The sequence below is a fragment of the Amblyomma americanum genome, chromosome 2 (assembly GCF_052857255.1).
Source record: "Amblyomma americanum isolate KBUSLIRL-KWMA chromosome 2, ASM5285725v1, whole genome shotgun sequence".
NCBI lineage: Eukaryota > Metazoa > Arthropoda > Arachnida > Ixodida > Ixodidae > Amblyomma > Amblyomma americanum.
In genome coordinates this window covers 152,978,756-153,005,036 of record NC_135498.1, presented here as the reverse complement: position 1 = coordinate 153,005,036, position 26,281 = coordinate 152,978,756, and the positions used below count along the sequence as shown (strand labels likewise).

The 26,281-nt window shown below is 53.4% G+C and overlaps 1 protein-coding gene across 2 annotated transcripts in view; it reads left to right on the top strand.

Annotated features, from left to right (window-relative positions):
- The window catches only part of LOC144121913 (unconventional myosin-XVIIIa-like), a 260,448-nt gene that overhangs the window by 209,029 nt on the left and 25,138 nt on the right, over positions 1–26,281 (top strand). For both annotated transcript variants that reach the window (XM_077655352.1, XM_077655351.1), the window contains exons 21-22: positions 11,715–11,834; positions 22,516–22,639. In XM_077655352.1, coding sequence (XP_077511478.1) covers positions 11,715–11,834; positions 22,516–22,639 — 244 coding nt within the window. The remainder of the gene's footprint in view (positions 1–11,714; positions 11,835–22,515; positions 22,640–26,281) is intronic.

The following is a 26,281-nucleotide window of genomic DNA, read 5'->3' as shown; positions in this document are numbered from 1 at the left end:
ATCGTGCGACAAAAGTGTAAAAACACTTGGGGTGACTTTCTCAGATGACATGTCTTGGAACGAACATGTCAAGAATCTTTGCGGGAAGCGCAAAAAGCTACCGGTATTTTAAATAGTTGCCGTCACTCGTTTTCAACTGGCGTAAAAAACTTGTTTATAATTCATTAATCCATTCGCAGCTTATTGCTCACTGATTTGAGGGAACACGACAGTAAAGAATATACCTAGCTTAATTCTATTGCAGAAGAAAGCAATACGAGCAATTGAGGATATTCCTTACTTGGAACACACTCAACCACTTTTCCTCAAAAACAATATATTAAAAGCTACTGACATATATAGCTTCAAGTTAATTAGATGCTACAAGCGAGCAATTAAGGGGAAACTTAGACATTCCTAACACAGGCAAACTTAGAGAGCACACACAGCGTCTATTCCTATCGTCATGAGGTGCCTTGGAACATTCCTTTTTCGCGTACATACTATGGCCAACAAAGAATTGCGCACACGTTCCCAAGCAATTTTAACCGCTTCCACTGGGAAGGCGTGGATGTGGAAAGGCTTAAAAACAACCGCATTTCACTGATATCATGTCATAGTGAACATTTGTGATGTCAAGAGAAATAATCAATGTGGATAAGTTTTTCATTTCATTATAATTATTAGTGTTTTCGCAATAGACAGATGCGTTGCGTATGTATGTCTCTCTTCCACGTATATTTGTCCGAATCTTTCATTTTTTATATTTCTTTTTTTTTCCCTGTAAAAAAATTAATTCTCATTTGCCTGGTGCCTTTGTAAACTTCTAGGCTTTGAAACCTGTAGTCTTGTATGCAGTATTTAATCTTTTTTTTTCTGTAATCTTGTAACGGGATATATGCAAGCTGTTACTGTTGCCTTTGCCTTTGGGGAGATGGAGCGCTGCCAAGCTGTGTTAAAACAGCTTTTCCTCCACCCTCCATTTTCACTTTTTGTGTGGAATAAATAAATGTTCAAATTCAATTCAATTCAACGCTAGTCAGTGGTTTCTTTTTCGCATCAGACGCACCTCTCCGCACTAGCATGGGGAACGTGTCATTGTCACCTGTTTGCCAGGGTAGTTGACACTTCAAGCTTCGATTCCTTCCTGACAGTGCGACATGTCAGTGTGGACCGTGAGGGGAACTGGGATCAAGGAGGTCGAGGCCAGGGAACCCTACCGCGGAAGCGTAAGATGCGCCCACCGCTGGTTTGACGGCGAACAGTGCCGCCGGCGAGCTTGGAGAGACGTGGACGCTTAGTCGCGAACTGCAAAGCGCAGCGGCGGAGCAACTTGCGTGCAACAACCCGCCGCGGTGGCTCAGTAGTTACGGCGCTCGGCTGCTGACCCGAAAGACGCGGGTTCGATCCCGGCCGCGGCGGCAGAATTTCAATTCAGGCGAAATTCCAGAGACCCGTGTACAGTGCGATGTCTAGTGCACGTTAAAGAACCCCAGGCGGTCGAAATTTCCGGAGCCCTTCACTACGGCGTCTCTCATAGCCTGAGTCGCTTTGGGACGTTAAACCCCCATAAACCAAACTTGCGTGCAACCGCTCAAGACGACAGCGAGTGTCGCTAATGGCCTGGACCAGGCCGGCTGCCAGAGTCCGCGGGTACTTTTGCAACGGCGGCAGCCTGCGGCCGTGCAGTAAATACTGGGTCCAGGACCGTGCGCGCTTGCTGGCTGGAATGTACCTAGGATTAGTTACCACCTCCTTGCTCCGGAGAGAAACCCCTGGCGCTTTTCATTCACTCACGTCTATTTCGGCAATGAGATGTGGACAGGGCTTCTTCCCCCTCCTCCTGTGATGGGCGCTTTCGCTCTGAGGCACTGAGAATGCCTCGCGAACATCCACCACCGTGGAGGAGAACCGGGCCCCTTCTGCTGGCAACGGCTCTCTGGTCCCAGTCGCTGTCCCTTTTTTCGCCATCCCAACAAACCTCGCCGCCGAAAACCATGCAGTGTTGCACCGAGTGGCGCCACTGTGTGGCACGCGACCACAGGCTCCCGCCTGATAAGTGGTCTCGCTCGCCGCCAAAGAGGGTGGTTCGCGCAGCCTCGTCGAAGCAGCAGACGCGGGTCTGGAGTATCGCGGCCGCTCTTGTTTGTGTTCAGCGAGGCGGCTCTTATCGCGTTCGCTGATCGCAGTTGATGCGAGGCCGCGTTCTTTCCTCCGCGGAGCAGCCGTGCGGGGACGACTCATCCCGCGGGAGACAGAGGCGCCCTTTGTCGCTCGGCGTCGCTCGCACGCTTTTAGCGGCTACTACTGTCGCCGCTACCCGATCCGGTCGTGTTCCGGAGAATTCTGCACTGGAAGCTGTTGCCATCCGTCTCCGCGCAATAATGCGAGCAATGTCCGATGTTATCGCGTGTTCTCTCATTGGGGAAACAAGGGGGAGTGCAACCTGATCGGTTATTTTCCCTTATGCAGTGGATTGTGTCGAAATCATATAAATGTGCCGTGCCGGAGGTTGAGGGAAGCGTAGGAAGGTACAGGATGACCGTGCCTAAGCTCACTTCGTCAATCTCCGGTTCTGAATGCTCTGCTGCTGAGCCGGAATACCCGGGTTCGAACCCGACCGCGGCGACCACGTTTCGATGGAGGCAACAGGCCCCCGTATGCTGTGCGATGTCAGTGCACGTTAAAGGTCCTCTCAGGTGGTCGAAAGTTTCCCGGAGCCCTCCACTACGGTGCCACATTCTTCCTTCTTTCACTCCCGCCGTCCTCCCTTCCTTCAGGGCACAATTGATTGACGTGTCCATTGAGTTGCTGCGACGTTTCCTTTCTTCAAAACTAAGGTCAATTCTATGAATGTTCTGGTCATAATACTGTCGCCCAGCTTTCCGTGTGTTGGTTCTACCCGCAAGCAGCTGTTTCCGCTCTTACGCCTGGAACGCGACTGTTCCAGCGCATCCTGGCATAAGGAGGATGGCGCCTTAAACCTTGCTTCGTCGCCTATTGTTAGCCGCCGTCCGGCGCCTTGAAACGAGAGCCTCGCTTGTGAGCCGCTCGTGACGGCATGTGGTTCTAGACTCGCCGTTAGAGGCGTGGTTCAGCATCACGATCAGCTTGACTACGCCCACTGCTGGCAAAAGAGCCTCTGTCAATAAATTCCGATAATCCTCCTCCCGCAGCATTTGTGGCCGCTCCATATCAGCAGGTACCCTATATCGCACTTCTCCACCCGATTCCCTCTTGTCCCTGGCTTCGTTTCACTATAGCTTTAGTCGGCTGTGCTTCTCCTGTTGACCATCGCTTATTTTTTGCTTGCATTAGTGACTGGTCCAGGTCCTTTTCTTCAATAGTATTTCGTTAACTCGAGATTGTTCTGCAAACTGCTTTGTCCTTTTCCTGTGTCCGAATGTTCTGGTGGTCCAGAAGCACCGTCTCTGCTAGACCTCCGTAGACGCAATACTTCGTTACTCGTTCCAGTACTTCGCTGTACCCACCGTTAACTGTTTTCTTTTTCGTCCGGTGTCGCCCCACACGGCTCAGCCATGGTGCTTTGGAGAATACGTCTTTGTGAAAAGTGAGATTGATTGCGAGAGAGGTACTGAAAACTGAAACAATATGAGGTGTCGCTTAAAGGACTCGTCTGGCATTCACCTTCCACCGTAGTGAAGGAGTGATGATGCGATCACTATTACTGCTCTGCCCGCCTTTCTCCTGCGAGGGCCACGGCCGCCTGTCGCAAACTTCGATTTGGCGAGCAGCCGAATGCAGTGGCTCTTGGTTACGATATTTGCTGCGACGCCAAAACGCTTGCTTGTGGTTATACATTTCTTATGGGTAAGTCGCAGAACGCCGGTAGAGTTGTTCGTAGTTGCAGCTGTCCTTGTTGGTGGGTTATTTTCTTTGGGCAGCACGAGACGCAACGGCCTCATCGTTGTCATGTGCCGACGCGTTGTCGCTCTGCAGGTCTACTCCCCTACCTAATGTGACGTAACGCAACGTGGTGGTTGTGTGAATGCACAGGCGGTAGAGTAGCCTTCGGCAGTTGCTCGTCTTGAGTCATTTATTTGAACGATATACTAACAAGGCCGATAAAACACTAGGCTTCATCAAGTGCACCCTGTATCAAGCTAACCCAGCAGCAAAACGTCTAGCCTACACGTCGCTTTCTCAGGTCACAACCCGGGTATGCATGCATCATCTGGCATCCTCATCAAGCTTGCATATGTCTACCACTGCTGTATAATCCTCTAAAAACTTCGAGTGATTTTGACACTAATCGCTGCTCAGTTCACTATCCCCCAGGGTACGCGATGCGAGCGACGTCGTACAATGGGACTTTGTTTCCTCAGACTGCCCAGTAGCGTCTCAGGCGGGGCATAAAAACGCTGGTATGCTAAAGGGCAATGGTTGGTTCACATCACATTTTACGCATACTCATAGGTCAGGTGGCGCGGTGAATCTTGTAGGTGCATACCGGTGTATAGGCGGATTTCGTGCGCACAAGAGAGTCGCTGTGTCGCGCGACAAGCCTCGCGTAATTCAAAAGAGGCTCAGAGGCGGCTGAAGTGCAGAAAAGTGATGCACCACTAGCTGCCCCGCAAAGTTCTCGTCTAGGGGACTGTCACCGAAGATGGACGGACGCAACGTGTCACGCATGAAGTCACGTCACCTCACGTAATGCGAGGGGCGACGCTGACCACTGCTAAAATGACCTGAAAACAACTCTAGCTGTGGAAAAAAGAAGCTTCTTTCCGTGGTGCCGTCACTTGCGAGTGAAAACCCTAAAGTTTCTTTTCCCTGCCGGCCCTGCACACGTGACTGGGCGACCTGACATTACTTTTGCTGCCCCTGTTCTTTTTGCTAAGTCTGTTACCTTGTGGCCCTGGAAAATTTACGCCTGTTTGTGTCTCGGTGCTCGAGCAGAAGCGAGTCACGCGCCCTTCGCGCCTCAGGAGGGAGGGAGGGAGGGCACTCGAGTGTCAGTCGGCCGCACCAGCAACCACGACGGCTCGCGGGTGGTCCCACTAAATTAGGCCCCGGAGCAGTGGGGAGCTCAAAGAGGTGGTGGCGCCTCGTGGAGGCAGCACCAGGCCGTCAGACGTCGCGTGATGGAAGACGGCCGCGTCTCGGAGGAATCGTTTCGGACGGCTGCGTCATCGGCTGACCGTCGCTGTAGCAGCACTCATCTCTCGTGGGTGTTTCTCCTTGCGCCGTTCGTCGAGGATGCGCATAATGTGAACTAAATGCAGGAAAGTCTACGTGAATTAACCAAACAGCCACTTGTGTATAAAGTCAAAGTAACGCCTGCTGCAGTATCTATTGCCTCCACTGCTTATTTTACTAGAGACATAGGCAGGTTTATATTCAAAGAGATACCTGAAGAAAATGTGCGCAGGTACGTGTTCCTGCACCTGCGCTCCTCCGTTTGGTACGTATACCCCCTTTGTCAAAAGCAACCGAAGAGCAGGTTTTTGCTTCTCAGCCGTGTAACGGAGCCGTTACGGCGCCCCTAAATGCCGAAAAGTGTCAACACGTGAGGACAAGGGCTCACCTTACTTCACACAGATTCAGAGCTTTAGAGCTGCCATAAGTGCTTCGATATGTGTCTAAGAAACAAACCACCGTCGCCCGGTTACTTTTGGCAAAGACTGTACGTACGTGTTCCTTCCTTCGATCTCGATTTTTTATTTATCGTACAGCAAAAAACGAGCACTTTACTTCAGGGCATGTTGGGAGTCGGGAGGCGTATGGCTTTAGCGTGTATATTGGACGCCGCTTGGTTGTTGACTAATGTTTTCTGGGAAACGTGATGTTTGCGATGATTATGGTGGCGTGATAAAAAAAAATCACAGCCGAATTCTTTAACTTGAGCTCTTCGTGAGAGCGCGTTGACCCCCCCCCCCCCCCCCCTTCCCCGAGCACACCGCTTTGTTCTCGTCTGGTCGTGTTGCTTCAGAATTAAGTTTGAAGAAAATCGCCTGACTGTGGGGTGGCCATCTGAGATTAGCAGACTAGCGGCTGGCGCAGGGGAGGACTAATCGGAGGTTAAAAGGAGAGGCCCCTGTCCGCCATGAGACATGCCATTGGTCATGGAGGTGATGATCACGAAATAAATGAAAGGCGCGACAACTGTCTCACTCGGTCAATTCTATCGCGGGACGGTACGAGGGCACTTCAAAGAGAGGAGAAAGAAGTCAGGGTACATGCCATGCACCGTCGTCCGTGGTGTGCACGGGTGCGTCCAACCCACACATTTTCGTTCCCGTCACGTACGCCTGCGCACTGTTCACTCCACTGTAGTGGCTGTCGACTACTGTGTCTGTCATAGCCAATGTGCAGCTCGGAAATCTCATGCACCGTACCGTACCGTCTCATGCAATGCCATAGCATGCTATGACGCGGCAAGACACTCCGTGCCATACCGTACCGTACCATACCATACCATGCGATACTGTACCACACTGTACCCTACCAAACTTACCGCACCATACCGTGGCATGCCATAGCATATCATACCTCTGATTTTGTCCTCAGTTGTGTTGCGTTCGTTGTAGATAGCTTTGCTGCTTGAGACACCGTTATACTAATCTGAAGTGTGCATTTGACACTGTGTTTTATCTCTATGATGTAACGATTCCCCAGTGATCGGCATCTTACATAAGATCGCCGTGCTAAAGTCGAAGGCTTTCTTTCGCGCTGGTTCGCGCTTGCTCTCAGAACTCTATGGCCTTGGGAAACTCTGTAGAACTGCAGCATTCTGTACGACTAACTTGGTCGTTGTTGTGCGGAGTGGAGAATATTGCGCAATTCTCGCCGCGAGATAGCCTGAGGGCTTACCTCCTTCTCTAAATCGCCCGCAGTTTGTTCTCCAGGTGTTTAGTCGGTGCAGGTGCGCTCGAACAAGTGTTGGGTGACTGTTTTTGTCGATTTCTACAGACCTCTTAGGACTGTCGATGCTCACTATCCGCAGCCATCACCGGAACGGCGCCTGTGCGCCATTTCCAGTTTCGGCAGTTTTCCCAAGAGCTTTGACCTGGTGCTTGCGTGGAGTCGGGGGCAGGCGTCGTGGCCTTCTCTGTTCTGGCTCAAAGTTTCGCCGTTCGCTTGTTGGCTCCTGAGTGTCGGTTACCCGAGCTGGGCGCGTTCGACAACGTGGGCAGTGTGTTCGTGTAATAATTAAGGGTTGTTGGGCGTCTGTCTGCGTTCTAGGGGGGAGGGCACTTTTTGGCGGCCAGGGGAGGACTAACATATTGAATCTTGATTCGTACGGACGATGGGCATGGCTAGACCCTGTGTATATGCTTGAAATCCCCGGTGGTCAACCGGATGCAGCGTTGAGTGCGTACAGTTTGGTTCGCTCGTCCGGCAAGAGGTTGAAGACGGCTCGATTACTGTGTGTATTACTCTCTGCTGCTGTCAGATTTGCGGGGTTTGCAGGCTAGTCAAACTGACAAGGAGCAAGTTTTCCCGAACCCCGTTCACGTATTTACCTCTAGCAAATGCTCATATTTATATCTGTTTCAATAATGACCTTCTCGTCTCCGGCGGAAGGCAGGGATGAGCATTTGTTGCAGCACATGTTACGCATTCACAAGGAACAACACTGCGGTGGCAGTTCTTGTGCACACAGTGTGCGTTCCCCGACTGAGCATTATGAATTGCGTGATCCGCCCTCGGGAACGTCGCCCCGAAAAGACGCTTGCATCTTGTGCGGCCCCTTTCGTCCGGCACAATGCAACGCTTGTGGGCCGCTCGTTTTCGAGGTCTGCGAGTTGCGATTTCGGCAAACGCCGTAAAGCTGTGCAAAGCACCGACAATCTGTGCGTTCTGAAAGGTGATTTTTTTTTCCACTCTCGAAGTCGTAATTTTCCGCACTTGAAGCGCCGCTCATCAGTGGCCCGTTCTGCTCTGCTGAGCGAGTGGCTCTCCAATCGCGCGCCGCTCACAGATCGCCGCCGCTCGACGACGGTGCGTCCGCGCGGACCCGTATCAAAATCGACAGCGGTCTCGGCCAGCGGCGGGAAAGCGCTCTTTATACGGAAACGGAAACCCGGCGGGGCAGAGAGGAGGCGCGGATGCTGTCTCGGGCTCTGGGCACGGAAATAGCGCGCCCCCCGCGGCCAGGGTTCCCTTACACCGGGCCGGCCTCCCTCTCCCGGTCTCTCTGGGACGGGGGCCAAGAGGGGGGGGGGGGGGGGGGGCCTCCCGTGGGCCCTGGGCCTACACTCCTCTGTGTGCAAGCGCTTTATGTGCGCGTCTTCTGCCCGGACAGCCTCTCCCCCTGCGCCTTCTCTCCGCCTCCGGCGGCGAGCGGACCTATTGCGCGCTACCAACCCTCGCGCGTTAGACGAACGGGACTTCTTGACGTTGGACGGACGGACGGCCTTGCGCTGCCGACCCGTGTCGTCCCTGCCGCCTTCCCTTCTTTTTTTTAAATTTTTAACTCGTCGGCACCCCCTCTGCTTCGCTCTCGAGTCGCTGCTGTTCGTTTAGCCGCGGTCTCCCTCCTTGATTCTTTCTCCTTCTCGTATTTTTTCTTCTCTAACCCGCGCTCGCTTTCAACTTTGTTTCGTCCCGGACCCCTCCCTCCCACCTCCGGGCCCGGTGCTGTGTCGGCGCTTTCTTCGCTAAACCCCGTCGGCTGGGGCGAGGACGTCACCTGTCTCGCCGCCGCACTCGGCCGACTGAGGTCCCCGCCCGGTGACGCTTGCGGCCACTGGCGCCCCCGGGCCGCACCATCGCCTTTGCTCTCCTTCCGTGTTCCCCCTTTCCCCGTCTCGGGCGTGTGGTTCGAGCGCTGGGTCGGCGGCGTTTGAAATCTACACTCCTCGGCCGGCGGGGGCTGTTGGAAGTTCGCGTGGCGTGTTGTGACTTGACACCTGGCTTCGTCGCGTGCTGTCTGGCCAGCGCGCGTGCGCTCCCCACGGCCCGAGGATACACTGGCGACTTCGGCTCACACCACGCTGTGGCGCGGGCAGCGTAACTGGGAGCGGGAAAACGCCCTCGACACTCCACGGAAACCGGTGATATCTTTGCCGCTCAAACGCTTGCGAGCACTGCTTTGGAAATCGCTTTTGACAGCTCACAGCTTTTGACGTTACCCTCCGACGCCTGTCGCCTGCTAGCTTATTACGCTGCTTCGGCGTCATCACTAGTCGTGTCAGAAGGGAAAATCGCTCTTTAAGTTTACCTTTGCCCACGAGGGGACACGAAGTTTTTTCTCCTGGAATCCAAAATAAGCTTCCCGCTTTAGCTTCGCCCAAAGCTTCTCACGCGCACCCGCCGTAAACCGTCTTCCGAGAAGAGCCGCGCTTTCCCAGTTTCCGAGAAACAACGACGACGACAACGACCTTCCCTTGACGAACGACCGCTCCACCCGCGCTATTCTGGACATGCGCGACGACAAAGGATTAGTGTTCACCGACGACTCCTGTTTCTGCTGAACAAGCGCTGTTTGGACAGCCGGCGGCGAGGTCAGGATGCCGTTCACAGTCCCGTACACTCTGAAGCCCGTCACGGCTCCCACCAGAACGCTGTCCAAAGGCAGCAGCAGCGACGACGGCGGCCTCCAGTCTCCGCGCTCTGCCTGGAGCAGGACTTCCAGCCTGGAGGACAACAACAGCTCTCTGCGGAGCGAACAGCCCCCATCTGCGCCCGGAGGCGGCCGCGGCGGGAATGAAGGTAGCGGCGTCGGCGCTTGGACCGGAGCCAGTGCTCCTGGCGGCGAATCTGGTGACAGCAGCACGCCCTTGCAGCATAATGCCGCAAAAGGCAAACTGCAGGCGTCGTGTTCGTTCCAGAGCGAGGAGGGTGGCACTACGCACGCCCAGAATAGCGGCCCCGCGGAAGGGGAGAAGCGCACAGACGGCGCCGGGGGCTCCGACCCCAAGGACGTGGAGAAGGAGCGCCACTACAACTCGTTCATGGAGGCGCGGCTCAAGCTCGGCCAGACCAGGACCGTGGCCGAGCCATTGCTCAGGCTCAAGGCTCGCCAGCAGGAGCCCCCGCCGCCGCAGATCACGCGCCGGGGCTCGACACCCATCTTCTCGCAGGCCATGCTCCGCAGGCCCTCGGAGAGGCGGCTGTCCGGCGTCAAAGCCAAGGTCGCGTCCGGCGGGTCGCCGTCCGAAATAGACGGCGTGACGTCCGCCCATGACGTCAGCGACGAAACTGCGGCGACTCCTGGTGCCACCAGGAAGACCTCGTCGCCCACCAAGAGTCCGCGGAGTTCGCCCTCCAAGACGACAAGCATGAGCATCGCGAGCACCACGGTGGTGACTACGCTCGGCGACCTCAGCCGCCGGGACTCGGCGACGCCGGCCGGCAAGCCCGTCGCTCCCGTGACGACGTTGAGGATTACCAGGAAGCCTTCCGTCGGCTCGGCGTCGGCGAAAAAGACTGAGACTTCGGACGCCACTGCCGAGCCCGACTGTGCCGCAAAGCAACCGCTCTCGCCCCCGGCTAATGACGTTAAGAAGCCGATGGTTGCTGAAAACAAGGCATCCGAACTCCGCAAAGCGTTGTCGCCTCCCAAGAAAGCCGCGTCGACTGTGGCGGTCCGCCGAAAGTCTCAGCCTCTCCGCATCCGGACCTCCTCCGTGACCGTGGAGGAGTTCGGAACCACTGAGCCCAAGCCAACAACCACTGCCGCGGAACAGCAGCTGCCTCCGAAGGCGGCCTCCGGCGCTCCTCCTTCTGGCAGCGTGTCCAAAGTGGGCGAGAAATCCGGAAATGCGGAAAAACTGTGCAATGCGACCTCTGGCAACGAAGCGAAGGCCTCTTCGCTGGACGCGAATGGTGCCGGAGTGCCTGTTAGCAAGACGAAGGCGTCTTCTTTTGACGCGAACAGTGCCCTGCCGCCTGTTAACCATGTGGATGCCTCTCTACCCGACCGAAAGGATACGGCTAACACCGCCCCTGTTAGCCTCACGACGAAGCTGAAGGAGTCCCACAACGATGTCTCGAAACGAAGCGGTCTTGAGCAGATTTCAACTTCAGAGCAGTCGGCCGCTGTTAAGCACACCGATGTCCCTCGCGAAAAAATCTCGGCTGTTCTGAAAGATCAAAGTGACTCGAAAACTGACAAGCAGGATGTTGTTCCTGCGAGCAACAAGTCTGTCGAGCAGCGGGAGTCCGCCGAAGAGAAGAAACGCGAAGACAAGATCCAGACGGTGGACATCCGCGACCTTCGCATCCTTCTGCGCACGCCGTCGCCGCTTCCGCCGAAATCCTCGTCCCCGACTTCGCGGGGTTCTTCCTCGACGACGCCGACGATTACGCGCCTGGACAGCGGCGGATCCCGCAAGGGCTCGTTCTCGTCGCTGGCGAGCCGCAACGGTTCCTGCGACGGACCCGAGGACGTCTCCGAGGCCTCCACGAGCGGCGTGAGTTCCCTGAGCAGCTTCCGGCGCGACTCCCTCGCGTCGTCGCGTCCCAGCAGCCTGAGCTGGGACTCGGACGCCGCGCTCTCGTCGACGGCCACGTCCACCCCGTCGGACGCGGTGGGCGGCGTGTCGCTCCGCTCGCGCTCCGTGTCGGTCGAGAGCGCGGCCGACGCCGAGGAGGCGTGTCCTCGCGGCTGGTCCTCGCACGTCCACTCGCGGCTCTCCGCGGGCAGTCACGGTGCGCGGCGCGCTCGGCAGCCGCCGCCCACGCTGCGCCACAACAACACCACCACGTGGGCCACGAGCCCCGGCAAGCCGTGGTGGTCCACCACAAGGATGAGTCCTCGGTCGCAGGTCAGCGACCTCTGGGCAGACCTGGGCCAGGAGCAGGCGGCCTCGGCGCAAGCGGCCGAGATGCTCGAGGCGGAGACTGCTGAGCGGCTGCGGCTGGACAAGGAGGTGCGCGAACTACAGGTGAGTCTCTGTCGGGGTCACTGTTTTCTTGTCGTCCAATCTGGCAGCGGTGGAGGTTTGATGATGAGAAGAGCCTCCGTACAGATGCATAGGCAGGCGCGATGGATGCGTCGCCTACCTCAGAAGTATTAGTAGGATGCCTGTGACTGATACTAGGCTCTGTTTGACAGCTTAGTAAGAAGTACTCATTTCGCTGTTGCGTAGAAAGGTTCCTTTCATGTAAAATAGTTTAGCAGCGTTCCTCCACACGCTCGCCCAGCCATCTTTCTGCATCTCTAACGTACGTATTTTAGAATTACTCAGGAGGGATGTTTTCTATGCCAATGGAAAGGCAGTTACAGTGTAGCGCTGTCGAAATAGGCTACCGCAGGGATACACGTTTGCGATTTGCACAATCGCTTGCTCCTTTGTATGGACAGAATACTTAGAAATAAAAAATAGTGAGGAATATGTGCATGAAAACGAGGCATTTGTGTATGTTTGCTTAGGAATACATTTCGCAGAGTTATGCGACATTGTGCACCTGAAGGATATTTGCATGCACGCCCCCTCGAGAAGTGAACCATGCCGGTGAGTACACTTCTCGGGCCAAATAGCGGGACGTTGAGTTTCGGAAAAGTGCCGCTCGTAGCAGGCCCGTTGGTACGTTATTGTAATTGTTTTCACTTCCCTCACTCTTTTTGTTCACTCCGGGAAGCCTGCTAGCACCTTGAGGCACGCTTCCTAACCGCGTTAACACTATAACCAGATGGGCAGGCAGGCAGTCACGCGCTAAGGGTGCTGACGAGCAACGTAAAGGAAAGTCGGGTTTTCTGGCGTGCATGCGCAACCAAGCGACACTCAAAAACATTAAGAACAAATTATTATAATATGCACCTTGGTGAAGTTGTAGCGCGGCTGGTTCCCTTTTATTCTGGCCGTGCGCCTCAGATATTTATTTATTATTTATTTGAAAATACTGCAGCCCCATTCCAGGGGCTATAGCAGGAGTGGTTACATATATCATGCGGTACAGTTGCGCGCATAAAGGGGTACATGGCAAAATGTGAAACAAACGCTGCATACAACATCATATACTGCTACGTCTCAATTTCGGACGCAAAATCAGACACAGAAAAGGCACGTATATTTCCATTTAAAGAGTTCCAACTCTACACGGTACGCGGAAAAAAACTGTATTTGAAAGCGTTAGTACGGGCAAAAAAGGGTTGGATATTAAGATCGTGATGGCTCCTGGTTAGAGATGGTTTTGAAAACGTGATATGCTTACTCTCTGAGAGGCAATTAGCAGAATGCACTATTGAGTGAAGAAGTTTTAAGGACTCAGTTTTCCGGCGGGATGCGAGCGGGCTTAAGTTTAAGGAAGATATCGCAGATGAGGGTGAAAAATGAAAGTCGTAGCGGCGAAAATAAATCTTACAGCTTTTCGTTGTACAGATTCTATTTGATCAATTTCACATTGCTTATATGGATTCCAAACATTGGAAGCGTATTCAAGAATAGGGCGAATTAGAGTTTTATACATGACCAGTTTCGTCTCTTTAGGAGCATCCCGTACTGTGCGCCTCAAGTAACCTACCTTTTTAAGAGCTTTAGCTGTGATATGATCGATGTGTTTTGACCATGACATATTGTGTGAAAAAACAACGCCAAGATATTTATATTCATGTACCCTTTGCAGGGATGAATAATCGTAATTAGAAGGGCATGAATAATTGTAATTAGAAGGGCATAGGCGGTTGGTGAAAGACATGACAACTGTTTTGCTGAAGTTGATTTTCATCTGCCACGTATTGCACCAATCACAGAATATACCAAAAGACTCATTCAGAAGGAAGTGATCACTGACAGAGTTAATAGTGTGGTACAATACACAATCATCGGCGTATAGACGGATCTTTGAGGTTATACTGTCAGGCAAATCATTAATATAAAGTAAAAACAACAAAGGGCCAAGGACAGATCCTTGGGGAACACCTGAGGTTACGTCAGCTTTCGAAGAATCGACAGAATTGAAGCGAACAGACTGGGAGCGATGCGAGAGGAAATAGGCAATCCAGTCAACGAGTTGAGAGTTATTGAGAATGACTTTTTGTTTGCATAACAGTTTAGAGTGAAGAACCGTATCAAAAGCTTTTGAGAAATCGATGAATATGGCATCGATTTGGTTACCGGCATCTATGCTGAGAAAAATGTCATGCGCAAATTCTGTTAACTGAGTCACTGTACTAAATCCCTTGCGAAACCCGTGTTGAGCCCTTGACAGAAGTTTAGTTGCTTCAAGAAATTCCATGATGTGTTTATAAATAATGTGCTCTAGGATCTTACATGAATGTGCAGTTAAAGAGATCGGCCTATAGTTAGAAAGAAGTTGTTTAGAAGTTGCCGGATTTATAGAGCGGGAGTACATTGGCAAGTTTCCATGAGGAAGGGACAATGCCAGTAGAAAGAGATTGTTGAAATATAATTGAGAGATATCGACACGACCAAAGAGAATAACGTGCAAGGAAGGTATTTGGGATACTGTCCGGTCCAGCGCATTTTTTTGAGTCAAGGTGCAAGATAAGATTTAAAACGCCCTGAGTGCTAACCCGGCCATTTCCCACAGACGCTTGAAAGGTGCGGGTAGATCTTAGTGACCAGTTACAGGGAACCGATCGGACGCGAAACGGACAGTGGAAAATGGACAGCTTATGTAATGAGGCCCTTGAGCGCTGTTGGTTGTTTGTCCGTCCTCTGAAAATTTCTCAGGAAAAAGTGCTGCGTGGACCTTTCAAATATATTTCCTTTTTTTTTTGTGGAAGGCAGGTTTTGTGTTCTGTCGCGTATTTAATGCGAGGCTGCATTTTGCCGATGGAGAGTCCGGCTTCCATTGTGCGCAGTTTTGTAATTGAAGGCAACCTTAGGAATAGGGTCCCGTCGACTTCCTGAGCTTAATTTGCTTACAGCAGACGTCCTTAATCTCGGAAGAAATTTCAGCGCGGGGTGTCTTGTAGGTGCGTTAACAAAAGCTCTTGAGCTCATCTAGCTCACCGTTCTCACTCTTCAGTGCTTGGTTTGCTCAGCATCCGGAAGCCCTGTTTACTTGTCAGCGCCAGATGATCCATGAACATCCTTTATGTGCTTAGGATCAGAATGCTAACTACCTGGACGTTCAGTCGGTAAAAAAAAAAACCTCAAAAGGTTACAAAAGCAGGGAGCGGGTATTGGTAATCGTGCGGCAGATTTGAAGCGATGTTTGTGTCGTCTTTTATTTTTATTAATAAGAAACTAAAGTGCATTTATTTGTATTGCAGTGTGTCAGAATTCGCGCATACTAGACAGTTTTGTCTGTTAAAACTGAGGCAAGAGTTAACGCAGTAGGGTTATTTTTTTTTGTATATGCTTTACATGTCTTAAAGATTTCTCTTGCACACATGTTGCATAGGATGAGAATACCAGAACACTGAGCTGTGTAAGCGCTACGAAACTGTATGCTTAACAGGCTATCCCAAACCGTCACGCTTCTGAACTTTTTTTTTATTGTGCATTTCGGCACGACCTGCTTGCAAGATGTGCCCAGCGGCTGTTTTCTGGCGCGCGACCACTCAGTTCATGGCGAGCTGCTTCCCCGCAATGAGGATGTATGTGCGGCGAAGGCAGCTTGGGGGTTTTCTAGCCTACGCTGATGGAAGCCTGTTACGGGAGTCGGTGTCTGTTATCATTGTTCCCGCACACTTGGAAATGTTTAACGGACGGAAATTAGGTCCTTTAAAAGGTATTAATTGCACTGCACTTATTGGAAAGCGCGGTATTGAGCAGAAAGGTGATTTGCGCTCGGTGCATTTTGTTGGAACAACGCTGCAGAAAAATGGTACGTAAATGAACTGGCACGTGACTGTCAACATTATCACGCGGGACTGACGGTAGAGTTGTCCCTGCCAATCCTTCGCCGTGGCATTGAGGGAGGAACTTTAAAAAAATAATTTATTTAGCATAGACGCGTCGTTCTCACTGTGGCGGACGCGCAGCGAGGTGCTCGGTTGTGCGTCCCAAACTGCGCTCATCTGTCACGCACAGTCTAGGGCAAAAGTTTACCTGTCGCTGCGGCTGCTGTCGGAACTGTGAGGTAGGGGAGCTTTACTCCACCTTTGGCACACTGTGAAGCTCTGGACGTGTGTTGGAGACGAGAGCTGTTCTCGCGCTCCAGGCACGAGGAGAGCTGGGCAAGTAGAAATACCGTCAGCAGTGCGCGGCCAAGCCCCGATGGAGCGCTGAAATGTCTTGCGTGCAAAAAGAATGCATCTTTACGCCTGTCTTTTCATCCTTGTGCTTCGCGACGGCGCAGCATCGAAGCCCGCACTGGGAAGGCGTGGTTGGACAGATGGAAGGAAACTACGGTGAAGCGGCATGTGCTCGGGGCGAACACAACCGCGGATGGCATCCGTCTCGGCTCGCGTCGTGCAGCTTGCGCTTCAGCGCTTCACCGGCGGGTGGCCGGCTCGCGAGCTGCCCAGCACCGCGACAGCAGCCCGAGGCAAAGATCGCTCGGATAGATATGCAACGGGCGTCAACGGATTTCGTTCAGCGGACATCGGAGCGCCTTTTTTTTTTTAATCTGTTTTCTGTGTTCCGACACGCACGCATCAAGGAGAGCAAATTTCCCGCAAGTCCCGGTATCTCTGTATCTCTTCACCGAGCAGCGACGCCGTCATTCGTGCCAATTTAACAAAATGAAACGCTAACGGCATGCCACCCGGCTTCGTGTTTTTCCCTCGCCCGCAGCGTGGAATATAACAGCGACGATGTCCCGGGTTTCTGGGCGACCGTGCATGTGCGATGAGCTGTGCTGTCGCGGCCTCCCCGTGAGCCACTCAGTGGTCTCGTTTTGCCCGGGAATGCGGCCAGCCTCCTGGGCGCGCTCGAGTTCAGGCCCCTCTAATTAATCTGGCTCACGGCTGCGTTTTCTTAGTTATTTTTTTCGCAACCGCGTCTTGTGCTTGCCTAGCCTGGTGTTTCAAATTTAGACCATTACTCAGGGGGTTTCAGCGGGCCGAGTGGGCCGGTGCGGAATGCGACCCATTCGTCGTCCCCCCGTTTCAAAGGTGACACCGAGCATTGGAGGCCCGATTTGCCAGCAGTGGTGGCACCTGTGGCCTCGACGCAGTTCTCGTATTTGGCCGAGGCAGTTTTCGTGTCGCTTTCTTGCGCACAGAAGTAACGAAGTGCACGGAGTTCGCCGAGTGTTCGCTTTCGCACAAGGTGTCGAATGTTGGCTCGGCTTGCGGCTTAATCATCGGCAGGGAGGAGGAGGAGAGACTTCAATGAATACAGGAGAGCATCAGCAGGGGCATGCGTTCAGTCCCTCATATGGTGAGGTGTCAAGGCTATCGGCGTTATGCTGGCGTCGGAACAGAGCAGTGGCAAAACACTGGCGGGCGGCACACGTGAGGAGGATCTTGCGCTTGCTGTAATATCGCCCTTGTTAGTCGCCTCGAGCGCTGGGCGTCGCGCGACGTGTGCTGGAAATGTATTCAGTGGCAAGGAAGGATAGAGGGGAAAGGAATGTGTTCTCGTAGAAATAAAAATGCACTCAAACGTCTGCACTGGAATATCTAACAACTGCCTGCCTTCAAGCTTACTTATGACCACCATCATCAGCCTGACTGCGCCCACTGCAGGACAAAAGGCTCTCCCATATCCCTGCAATTAGCCCTGTCCTGTGCCAAATGCGAACACCCTGTTCCCACCGAGTTCCTAATCTCATCCGCCCACCTCACCCTCGACACCCCCAGCCACGCTTGCCGTCTCTTGGAATCCACTGCGTCCACAAGTTGCCTGATACTTTCCGTATCGCTGCAAAAATATCCGCGTGTGTGTACTATGCTAGCACAACCAACGCACATGCGATGTCCTGCCTTGATGGCCTGTCTGCAAGCAACGTTCGGAGGTTTCTGCTGACGGACACGGGCTCTGCTCTGGGTGTCGCTACACCAGCACGTAGCTTAGGGAAAGAGGGGACGCAGGGAGACTCAATGTGAAGGCAGTTAGTTCCTAGCCCGTTCGTACCAGCTTGAGCTGTCCGCCTTCACTTTCAATGGAACCTGTGGTCGTGCGTGCAGTCGACCGCCCAACGCCCTCAGAGAAAGCGAGGAGCGCTGTTTAACCTGTAATGCCCCGGCCATTAAAAGCGTGGGTTAAAAGTTATGAGCTTTCAACATATCTTCACTAGTGATCCCTTTTTTTTTTACAAATCTCAAACAACTAGAAGACTTGTCAGTCAAATATAATTAATGTCCAATTAAATTTAGGTAATTTTCACGATTTCTGAATTTCTGTGGTCAAATGACAGCGAAATTCCACGAACTCCATCAGCTGCCAGTGCAACATTACAACCATAGGAATTTGAGGTCGTTTTTCAGTTAGAGCTTGCTTGTGCATGAAGTCAACGTTCAGCAGGGTTCCCACATCTTCAGGAGCTGACACTTCGATCTTTTTGTGATGAGTATGTCGCAAAATATCGTTTCTGCCATTTCGCTAGCAGTGTTGTCCTGCGAGCAGAAGTGAAAATTTTCCACCTATCTGTACACTCTCCATTTTATGTGATACGCGGTACATTCTAGGGCTAGAAGGAATTCTATGATAAGACGGTGTAGGCCTTATCCTTGTTTTTCAACACCGGCTGAGGTTGTGGGACACCACGTGGTCACCGCGAGCAGTGCAGCGTTAACCTCGTTTCATTGCACGCTGTTGCAACCCTGCTAGGGACACGTCGTTTGTTCCCATCGTTGACCCCGCGAAAAAAAAAAGGATGTCCTTGGGAACCTTCCTGCGGAATCTTTCCCACGCTCTTCACGAGAGGGGGAGATGACCTTCCCTTTGTCCGGTTCGCCGCAAGACGCTACCGACGGTAGGACGAGGAGTACGGTGCCTTCCTTTAATTAGCCGTGTCTGACCAGAGCCATCCCGACCGGAGAGAGCCCGCAGAGGTTGTATCCACGGCGCCGTACCTCTGTTTGGATGGACACGTGCAGCTTGGGGTTAAGTAGCAGCGGACCTCCGAGTCCTCCTCGCCCATTCCCACGGTGCTCCGCGTGCTATGTGCTGTGTCACTGTTCCGATGTGTGCCTCGTGTGGAATTGGCCACCACCTGGTAAGAGGGCGGAGCCTAAGTGTATTTAATAGGCGCCTTGAGTGAGAACGATGCCTCTGGGCCCTGACGACAAGGCTCGTCCAGTCGCTCGACGCTATGAACTCTTAATCTGTGACTGTTTGCTCTTTTCTAAATTATGTAAATAAGTCTCTTCGAGGTGCCAGTAAACCCGCTTGCTTTTTCGTTTTCCCAACCTTCAAGCTCCATCTTTTCTCAGCCTGAAGGCTCGGACACGCTACCCGAAGGAGCCCGGGTTCGAGTGAGCCCCTGCGCCACGATAACGCCGCGTTCAGAGCGCAGCCCCACACTGCATACACCTGTGTATATTCAGGGAGAGCGGTCGCCTCTTCGCCCTTGGCTCGTGTAGTGCACCTTTGTATCAGCAGCGAGCCTCGCCCCTCGCTTCGTTAACTCTCCGTGGCGCCAGCCGTCGCCGTGCGTCATCCCCGTCCCCTTTTCTCTGGTTACACGGCTGCGTGTTTTGAGCTTGTACCCTCTCCGGTCTCTCCGGGACCTCGGCCAGCTGGCCTGCGGGCCGAATTCCACGTCGCACTGCGGATGCCAGCCCCCTTCCCGACACTGCGCCTTAATTGCGTCTCGGCGCGAGAGAGGGCGAGAAAAACGAGCTCGTGCATTTCTGTCATCGCCCCGCCAGGCTGCGATAGCTGGCGAGCATCTGTGAGTGACACCTGTGGCAGCGGGGTGCCGGATGTGCGTGCCAGTAGGATAAACACACTGGGCAATGTTAGGTGGAGCTATGCGTCCCAGGAATGCAGGGCATATGCGCAGAAGTGCGACACGTGCACTGTTTCCTCTCCTGTACTCACTGCGTCCGTGCTGAGCCTCTTACCACGCGGTGATTTTATGACTGCTTCACCCCTACTGCCCAGTAAATGTTTAGAACCTATAGACTCTCCCAGCTGGGCGCAGCTGTGGTGTCACGTGTGAGCACTTCTTTCCGCAGTCTTTTTGGGAAAACCTTTCATGCAAGAATACCACTCGATAACTACGTGCCACTTTTTTTTTTCCCCCGTCCGTCACGTCCCTGCTCACTTTTGTTTTTGTTCGTCTTGGGTGAGGCTAGGAACGAGGTCGGAAGTGTACACGACAACGTTCACGAGCCATGAGCCATGAGCTTGCATGCCTCGCAACCTCTGCGGCGTCATTGGAGCTGACCGTCGAAACAGGACGGCCGATCGCTGGTTTGTTTGGAACGGGGCAGAACCCACGCTGTCTTCGCTTTCGACCGTCTCTGTTGCTAGGTCAAGCTGTTGCAGGTATCCCGTAACCAGTCGAACTGCCGTTCTGCAGCCTCGCTCCACATTACAACCGCAGTTTTGCCGTGCGCTTGCGCAAGGTTTAAAAGCTCTACCAAATAGCTGTGCGCGTGACTCGCCCGGGTCACCGCACCCTGAGCGGCCGCAGCGCTGGAGCCAACACTGCGTACGGACTCAGAGCCCGCCTTTCCTTCCGCCCTCTTTTCTCCCGCTAAGCCTTGGAGACAGGCATCCTGCGGCCGCGCAATGACTACAAGCTGGTACAAGGCGACGCTGCTGATTGCCTCCCACGCACACGCCGGCGTTCGGCTCACCGCGCTATTTTCTGCGCCCCACCGCGAGCCACCGCCGATGGCGCAATGACACCGGCCCGTCTGCCGGGGCGTTTTTAGCCTTTGTTCCCTCTCGCCTTGCTTCGCTTGCTTAACTGCGGCCGCCTTTGTTTTGCTAGCCTGTCATTGCTTCGCCTCTTTGCACTCGGCGCTAGCAGTACTGCTGCCTCCGCAGTGCCTTTTCCGCCTCCCATTCCGCACAGCCCCCCTGTTGTTCTTGCGTCGAGCGATCTTTGTTCTCCTGACAAGATGACCGCCCACTCGCTTCGGGATACAATGTTTTGCATCCAGGCCTGCCGGTACGCGAATAGCGCACCCAGAAAGTTCACTGAAAGGCATAGCAGCTCGCCCAATTTTGAGGTGCAGTTCCGGTGCTCCCGTTCATTTCGAGCTAATTTTTTGCGGGCAGTTTTGTGGATAGACCGTCGGTGGTACTTTGCTCAGATGCGAACCGAACACCGTTCTCTGCAGAAACAGTGTTTAGATCTAACGTCCAAATAAAACAGACGGCGGTCGCCCACGCCACTGTCATCCTTGTCCCTAATGGTTGGACGTGGAGGGACACCGGCGTGTGCTGAAGGGCTGCACTATGACGTGCCTGCATGGCGCATCGCCTGCGCGTCCGTGATCCGACTTCCGCTGCTGCTGCTGAGGAAGCCCTCCTTGGCCCAGACAACCAATTGATGAAACGCGTTCAGTGTCTCCTCTCTCGCCTGTGGTTCCACCAGGTGATCGAGCCGTCCGTATTCGAACGGCCACCGGTGTCGCGAGTCAGGCCGCTGTCATGAGTTCCTCCGCACCTTCAGCTCAGACAAGCACGCCGCGACGGTCACTGCCGCCTGCCACGAGCTCGCTTGCCTTCCTTTGTCCATAGATGAAGCAGCATTCCTTGCCTTCAGGCTGCCGTTACGCAGGATGCGTTCCCATCGCGTGAGTAAAGTCTTGCACTTGTGGCAACAGTTCCCGCCGCCACCACAGGATTGCTGGTCAGAGCACAGGGAGGAATTTAAGGGGAACGAAGGGCATGAGGGAGTGGTCGTCTTCCTGACCAATTTTATTCTGAAAAAAAAACATAGGAAATGAGATGTTTTTTTTTACAAAGAAAAATATTGTACCATGTACAAACCAGGTCGCCCCCTCCAGGAGTCACCCATAAATGCGCTCCTGTCAAAGCATGCCTCAAGTTGTCTCATTGGAGATGGATGTACACTATATTTTCGATGCAGCAATTCCTTTCCAGATTTAGTAGCGAGGTCATGGACAGTTCACATGCTAGCATTACGTGGAGGTATCAGGAAAAATAGGACCTCCAAGGAGCGTTCCGCTGGTGAGCACCCTTTGCAAAGGAAGAAGAAAGATGAATGCGCAGTTTCACGCGTACATGTTTCTAGTGGTGGTAATGATGTTTAACAGACGTAAAATGCGTGTATAGTTAGCGCCCTAGTGTGCCTCTTGTTTGTAGTTCGTTTTCGCCGAAGGAACACCGTCGCTTCAAGGAGCGTTAAGTTGAAAGGAAGCGCTGTGGCGGGGAGAAATCAGCCGAGGGGTGTGTGCTAGCCTCGTGACATTCCTTTCCACCCCAAGGTCACGTCAGGAGCTCTGCACCGCCAGCGCTCGATTGGCGAGCACTTCTTAGGCGCGCATCAGTGTGTGTGCTGGGTCTGGACTGTCCCGTTGTGGCTAAGCGAATAGTAGATCAGCACGAAACGTGGGCAGTGGCGCATTGCGCAGGCTGTCTTGTGGAGTATAGTCGTGGTTGTCAGCAAGGTTGTGACAGCGAGGTTCAGGGGGGGAAGTCCACAGGGAAGCGGGTGTTCCCTTCTTGTAGTAGCTGCGACCAGCCCTTGCCGTTTGCTTCCTCTTGCAGGGCAAGTGTTTAGTCAGCTTATGAACCCGTAGCCCTGATTCGCCGTGCCTCTTGGCTCTCCTCTCTCTGGCAGGCGCGCTGTTCGCAGCTGCAGCAGCAGAAGGACCGCATGGAGATGGAGGCCATGGAGACCCGCATGCTGCGCTCGGCCGACCTCAACGGCGACGTCTCGGACGAGGACGACGCCTCCGCCGCCGGTGAGCTGCTCAGCTCCGCGCTCGCTTATTGTCGCCGCTAGAAGGCACGACCCCCTGTGCTCGGCGCAGGCATTGTTTCTAGGTCGACACGCTTCGGCAGACAAGGTGCAGGAATCGAGTTCAGAGATGTAGAGGGAGCCGGGCGAGTTCGTACTACATTGCGGTAGGGGGCCAGCTCGAAAGACGGCACACGCAGAAGACGACACAGGACATGCGCTGTGCCCCTCGTGTCTTCTGCGTGTTCCGTATTTTGCTCTGGTTAGCGCATAGGCCCAGACACTCTAAACAGAGGCTAGCGTGAGCGCCGTTGTAGGAAGCTATTGCCGTGCTGAACTCCTCCAGTTTGACTGTCTTGGCGTGCCGCTGACTGCAGGCGGCGGTCTGCATGAATCTCCAGCCAAGCACCGCAGTAGTAGCAAGACATTCATTTGAGCTAGTTGGTTGTAGCTTGACATGGTTTACGCAAAACGCGTACAGGCGCTAAAAGACGAAGACAAGCACACTCAAGACAGGACAGGTGCCATTTTTTTACTTCCAACTAAGTTTATTCATGGAAAAAAACCGCTTAATAACCACACCAGCAGACAAAGATAGAAGCTTGTCTTCGTCTTTTAGCGCCTGTACGCGTTTTGCGTAAACCATGTCAACCGCAGTAGTCTTTCCCTCTCCGCCACCGCGATGCGCTTCTTGCGCTTGGCAATGCGTGAGCACGTTCTCACGAGCGAAGTCCGCTCAAATTTGTTGGGGATACATTGTTGAAGCGTGTATGCGTGTGCCCTGACGGGTGATCACGCATCGCTAGGCGTGCCAGCCGCTGTTACACAAGGACTGGGTGTCCCGGGCCCTCTCGACAGGGTTTGGCACCGTCGGCCGGCGGCTCTGCGTCCTAGCCCAGCAACCGCGCTCCGCTGCCTCGATGACTCAATGGCTGCCGATTGACGAGGTGTTGCGGAGTCCACGGCCACTGCCAAGTGCGCGCCGCCGCCTCTGCCAATGAGCGAGGTCTGGTTCGCGTCGCCCGAGTTCTCTGGTCTCGCTCTCTTCGCGCCCACCTTGTTCCGGGATTCTTCGTCCTTGTCAGCGCCAAACCACAACAGCCGATCTTGGCCGCCTTGTCTGCAATGGGAGCGCGCTGTTGTCGCGGGGCCTGATTTATACGCGCGTGTCGTTTATATATACTGCTGGCGGATGGTCGTGCCGGAGCGTTTGCCGCCCCTTGTCGGCCTGAGTATGGCCGGCCTTGATGCGTCGAGTGTCAGGCGGTGATGGTGCGCTGATTTACGATGCAGATTTGTGACTGGGCCGCCGCTGTCTCGCGCGTCTGGGCAGATTTACGAGCTTGACTGGCGCTTGTCCAGAAGCGGTGACGCCCTTGGTGCCGAGTGTCGCTGCTGAAGGTTCGGAGTCGGCCCGTCCGGATCATGGATTTTTCTTTGCTACTTATGCCTGTCTCTGTGGGTGCATACCTATGCAATGTGCGAACTACTCATTTTCGCTGTCAAATTAATGTTCGACGTCGCTTGTTTGATTTGGGTTTTACTGTACCGCAGCGGCGCCCTAGTGGTTCGAGCATCCTGCTCGCATGCGGGAGGCACGGGTTCGGTTCTGATTTGGGTTTTACTGTACCGCAGCGGCGCCCTAGTGGCTCGAGCATCCTGCTCGCATGCGGGAGGCACGGGGTTCGGTTCCCAGTGCCTCCAGGTAGCCATCGGCGGTACAGTGGGTACAAGCTTCCCCTGGCCCGGTACCCGCCATGGCACGAAAATACTTCGTGCCATTGCGCTCATTGGCCAAATCTGCCCTTGCGTCATAAAAAACAAAGCAGAGACTATCGTTTGCCATTGACACTACTTCGTAATGTGATGAAAATTCAACTTTAGCTCCGCTTCACGGGCGCCCAACTGCAGGTCTTGACGTACTCGGCGTTCACGGCGACGTTCGTTAAGTTCTGGTGTCGCCGGACTGCGAGGTTCCGCCCGACGTTGCACTAACAACTGGCGTTATAATAAAGCACACTCTACACTCGTACAGTCCGTGGCGATGTATTGTGGAAATTCATATCGCGCAGTTTTAAGCATATTTGCGCAAAACCTTTTATTGTGTTAAAAATTCGAGCAAGCGCCATTAAGCGGGAACTTTTTTAGGGACTATGGAACACATAATATAGATGTTATGATTCCTGTATTGAACTCTTCGTCAATATTTTTGACAAACGCATGCAATTTCTACTTTATGTGTCGAACGCGGTTGTCCATGAAACATATGTCGAACTCCCCAGCGGCAAACTGTGCCTGTTCGGATGGCAGGCTTCGCCGCACTACACAAGGGACTGGTGGTGATGCGGCGAGCGTTCGCGCACAGGTTTACACTTTTATCTCGCACTCGCCAACAGCAGCGTGTAGGGTTGCAGTCCGGCAGTCAGCACGCGTTCGCGCCTCTGACATGCGTCGACAGTACAATAAAAACAGGAGCGCAGGCGGTTGTAAGCTTGCAGCAACAATCCTGCGCTCACGTCGGCTGTCGCGAAGGTGGTGTAAACGGCGATAGCTTTCGCTCTGATGGACTGCTTTCCACGCGACACGGCCGTATCGCGGGGAAGCCACCGTAGCCGGCACTTGACCTGCGCTTGCGGTGCTGTGCGCGGAAGCCAACCTAACTGGCGCTTGGTTTTTTTGCGGCCTTCAGAACAGCCGCGAGCTCCTTCAAAACGCCGGCAAAACCTGGAAAAACGTCTCTCCGTTTCTCTTGTAAGGATCGCCAGAATTTGTCCCGTCAATGACTAAATTGTGTCGATTTTGCGCGTTCCTGACGAAATTTTATATTACGAATTTTGGCTATAGCGAACTATTTTACGATTTCTTACTTTTTTGCTATAACGAGGTATCACGTAGTCATCTGTGATTCGACGGATTCACTTGTCCTATCCGCGGTATATGCTGGACACTTGAGGTTTCTGTGCGCACAGCTCTGTTGCATGTCATGCCCAGTCTTGAAAAGATTTTTGTTTTAAGTTAAGCATCATTAGAATGCCATGTGACAACAGCGGGGGCAGTTTAACCCTGGCATCGAATCGGTTTGGGCGCATGCCATGCTCTACTACAACACTATGGCACTCGGCCACCTGCTTGGGTCGAAGTTGTCTGTGGTGCCATTGTTGCTATTGTTCAGCACACCGCCCTCTTTCTGGCATCCAGTACCAGAGCCGTACTCTTCCAATGGAGTGGCTGTCTGTCTGCCGATGTTATGTCTCACAAGCATTGGAGCTTCTAGTGCATTGTGCTGATGTGTGGCGGGGGTATTGAGAAGTGGCATGTGTGGCATGGCAAACAAGGACTTGGCAGGGGGTGCTCTGGGATATTTCAAAGTGGAGCTTTTTACAAAGGGCACTATTTGTTTCAGGCTGTGCAAAGCGTGTTGGGGAGTAGCCTTCTTGAAAGCACCGGGATTGCCGCTAACCGCCACTGCGTGCTTGTCAGTCACTCAGCAACTGATTACACTGTGGTGTACTATCAGTAACAACTGAAATGCGAACAAAATGAGATCCTAGCTGGTGGAAGCTTAGTACTATCGTAGGCTATCTTCACTTCTAAGGCACAAATACTGCTTTCCAGAGGTGTTAACCAACCTCACTTGTAGTTATAT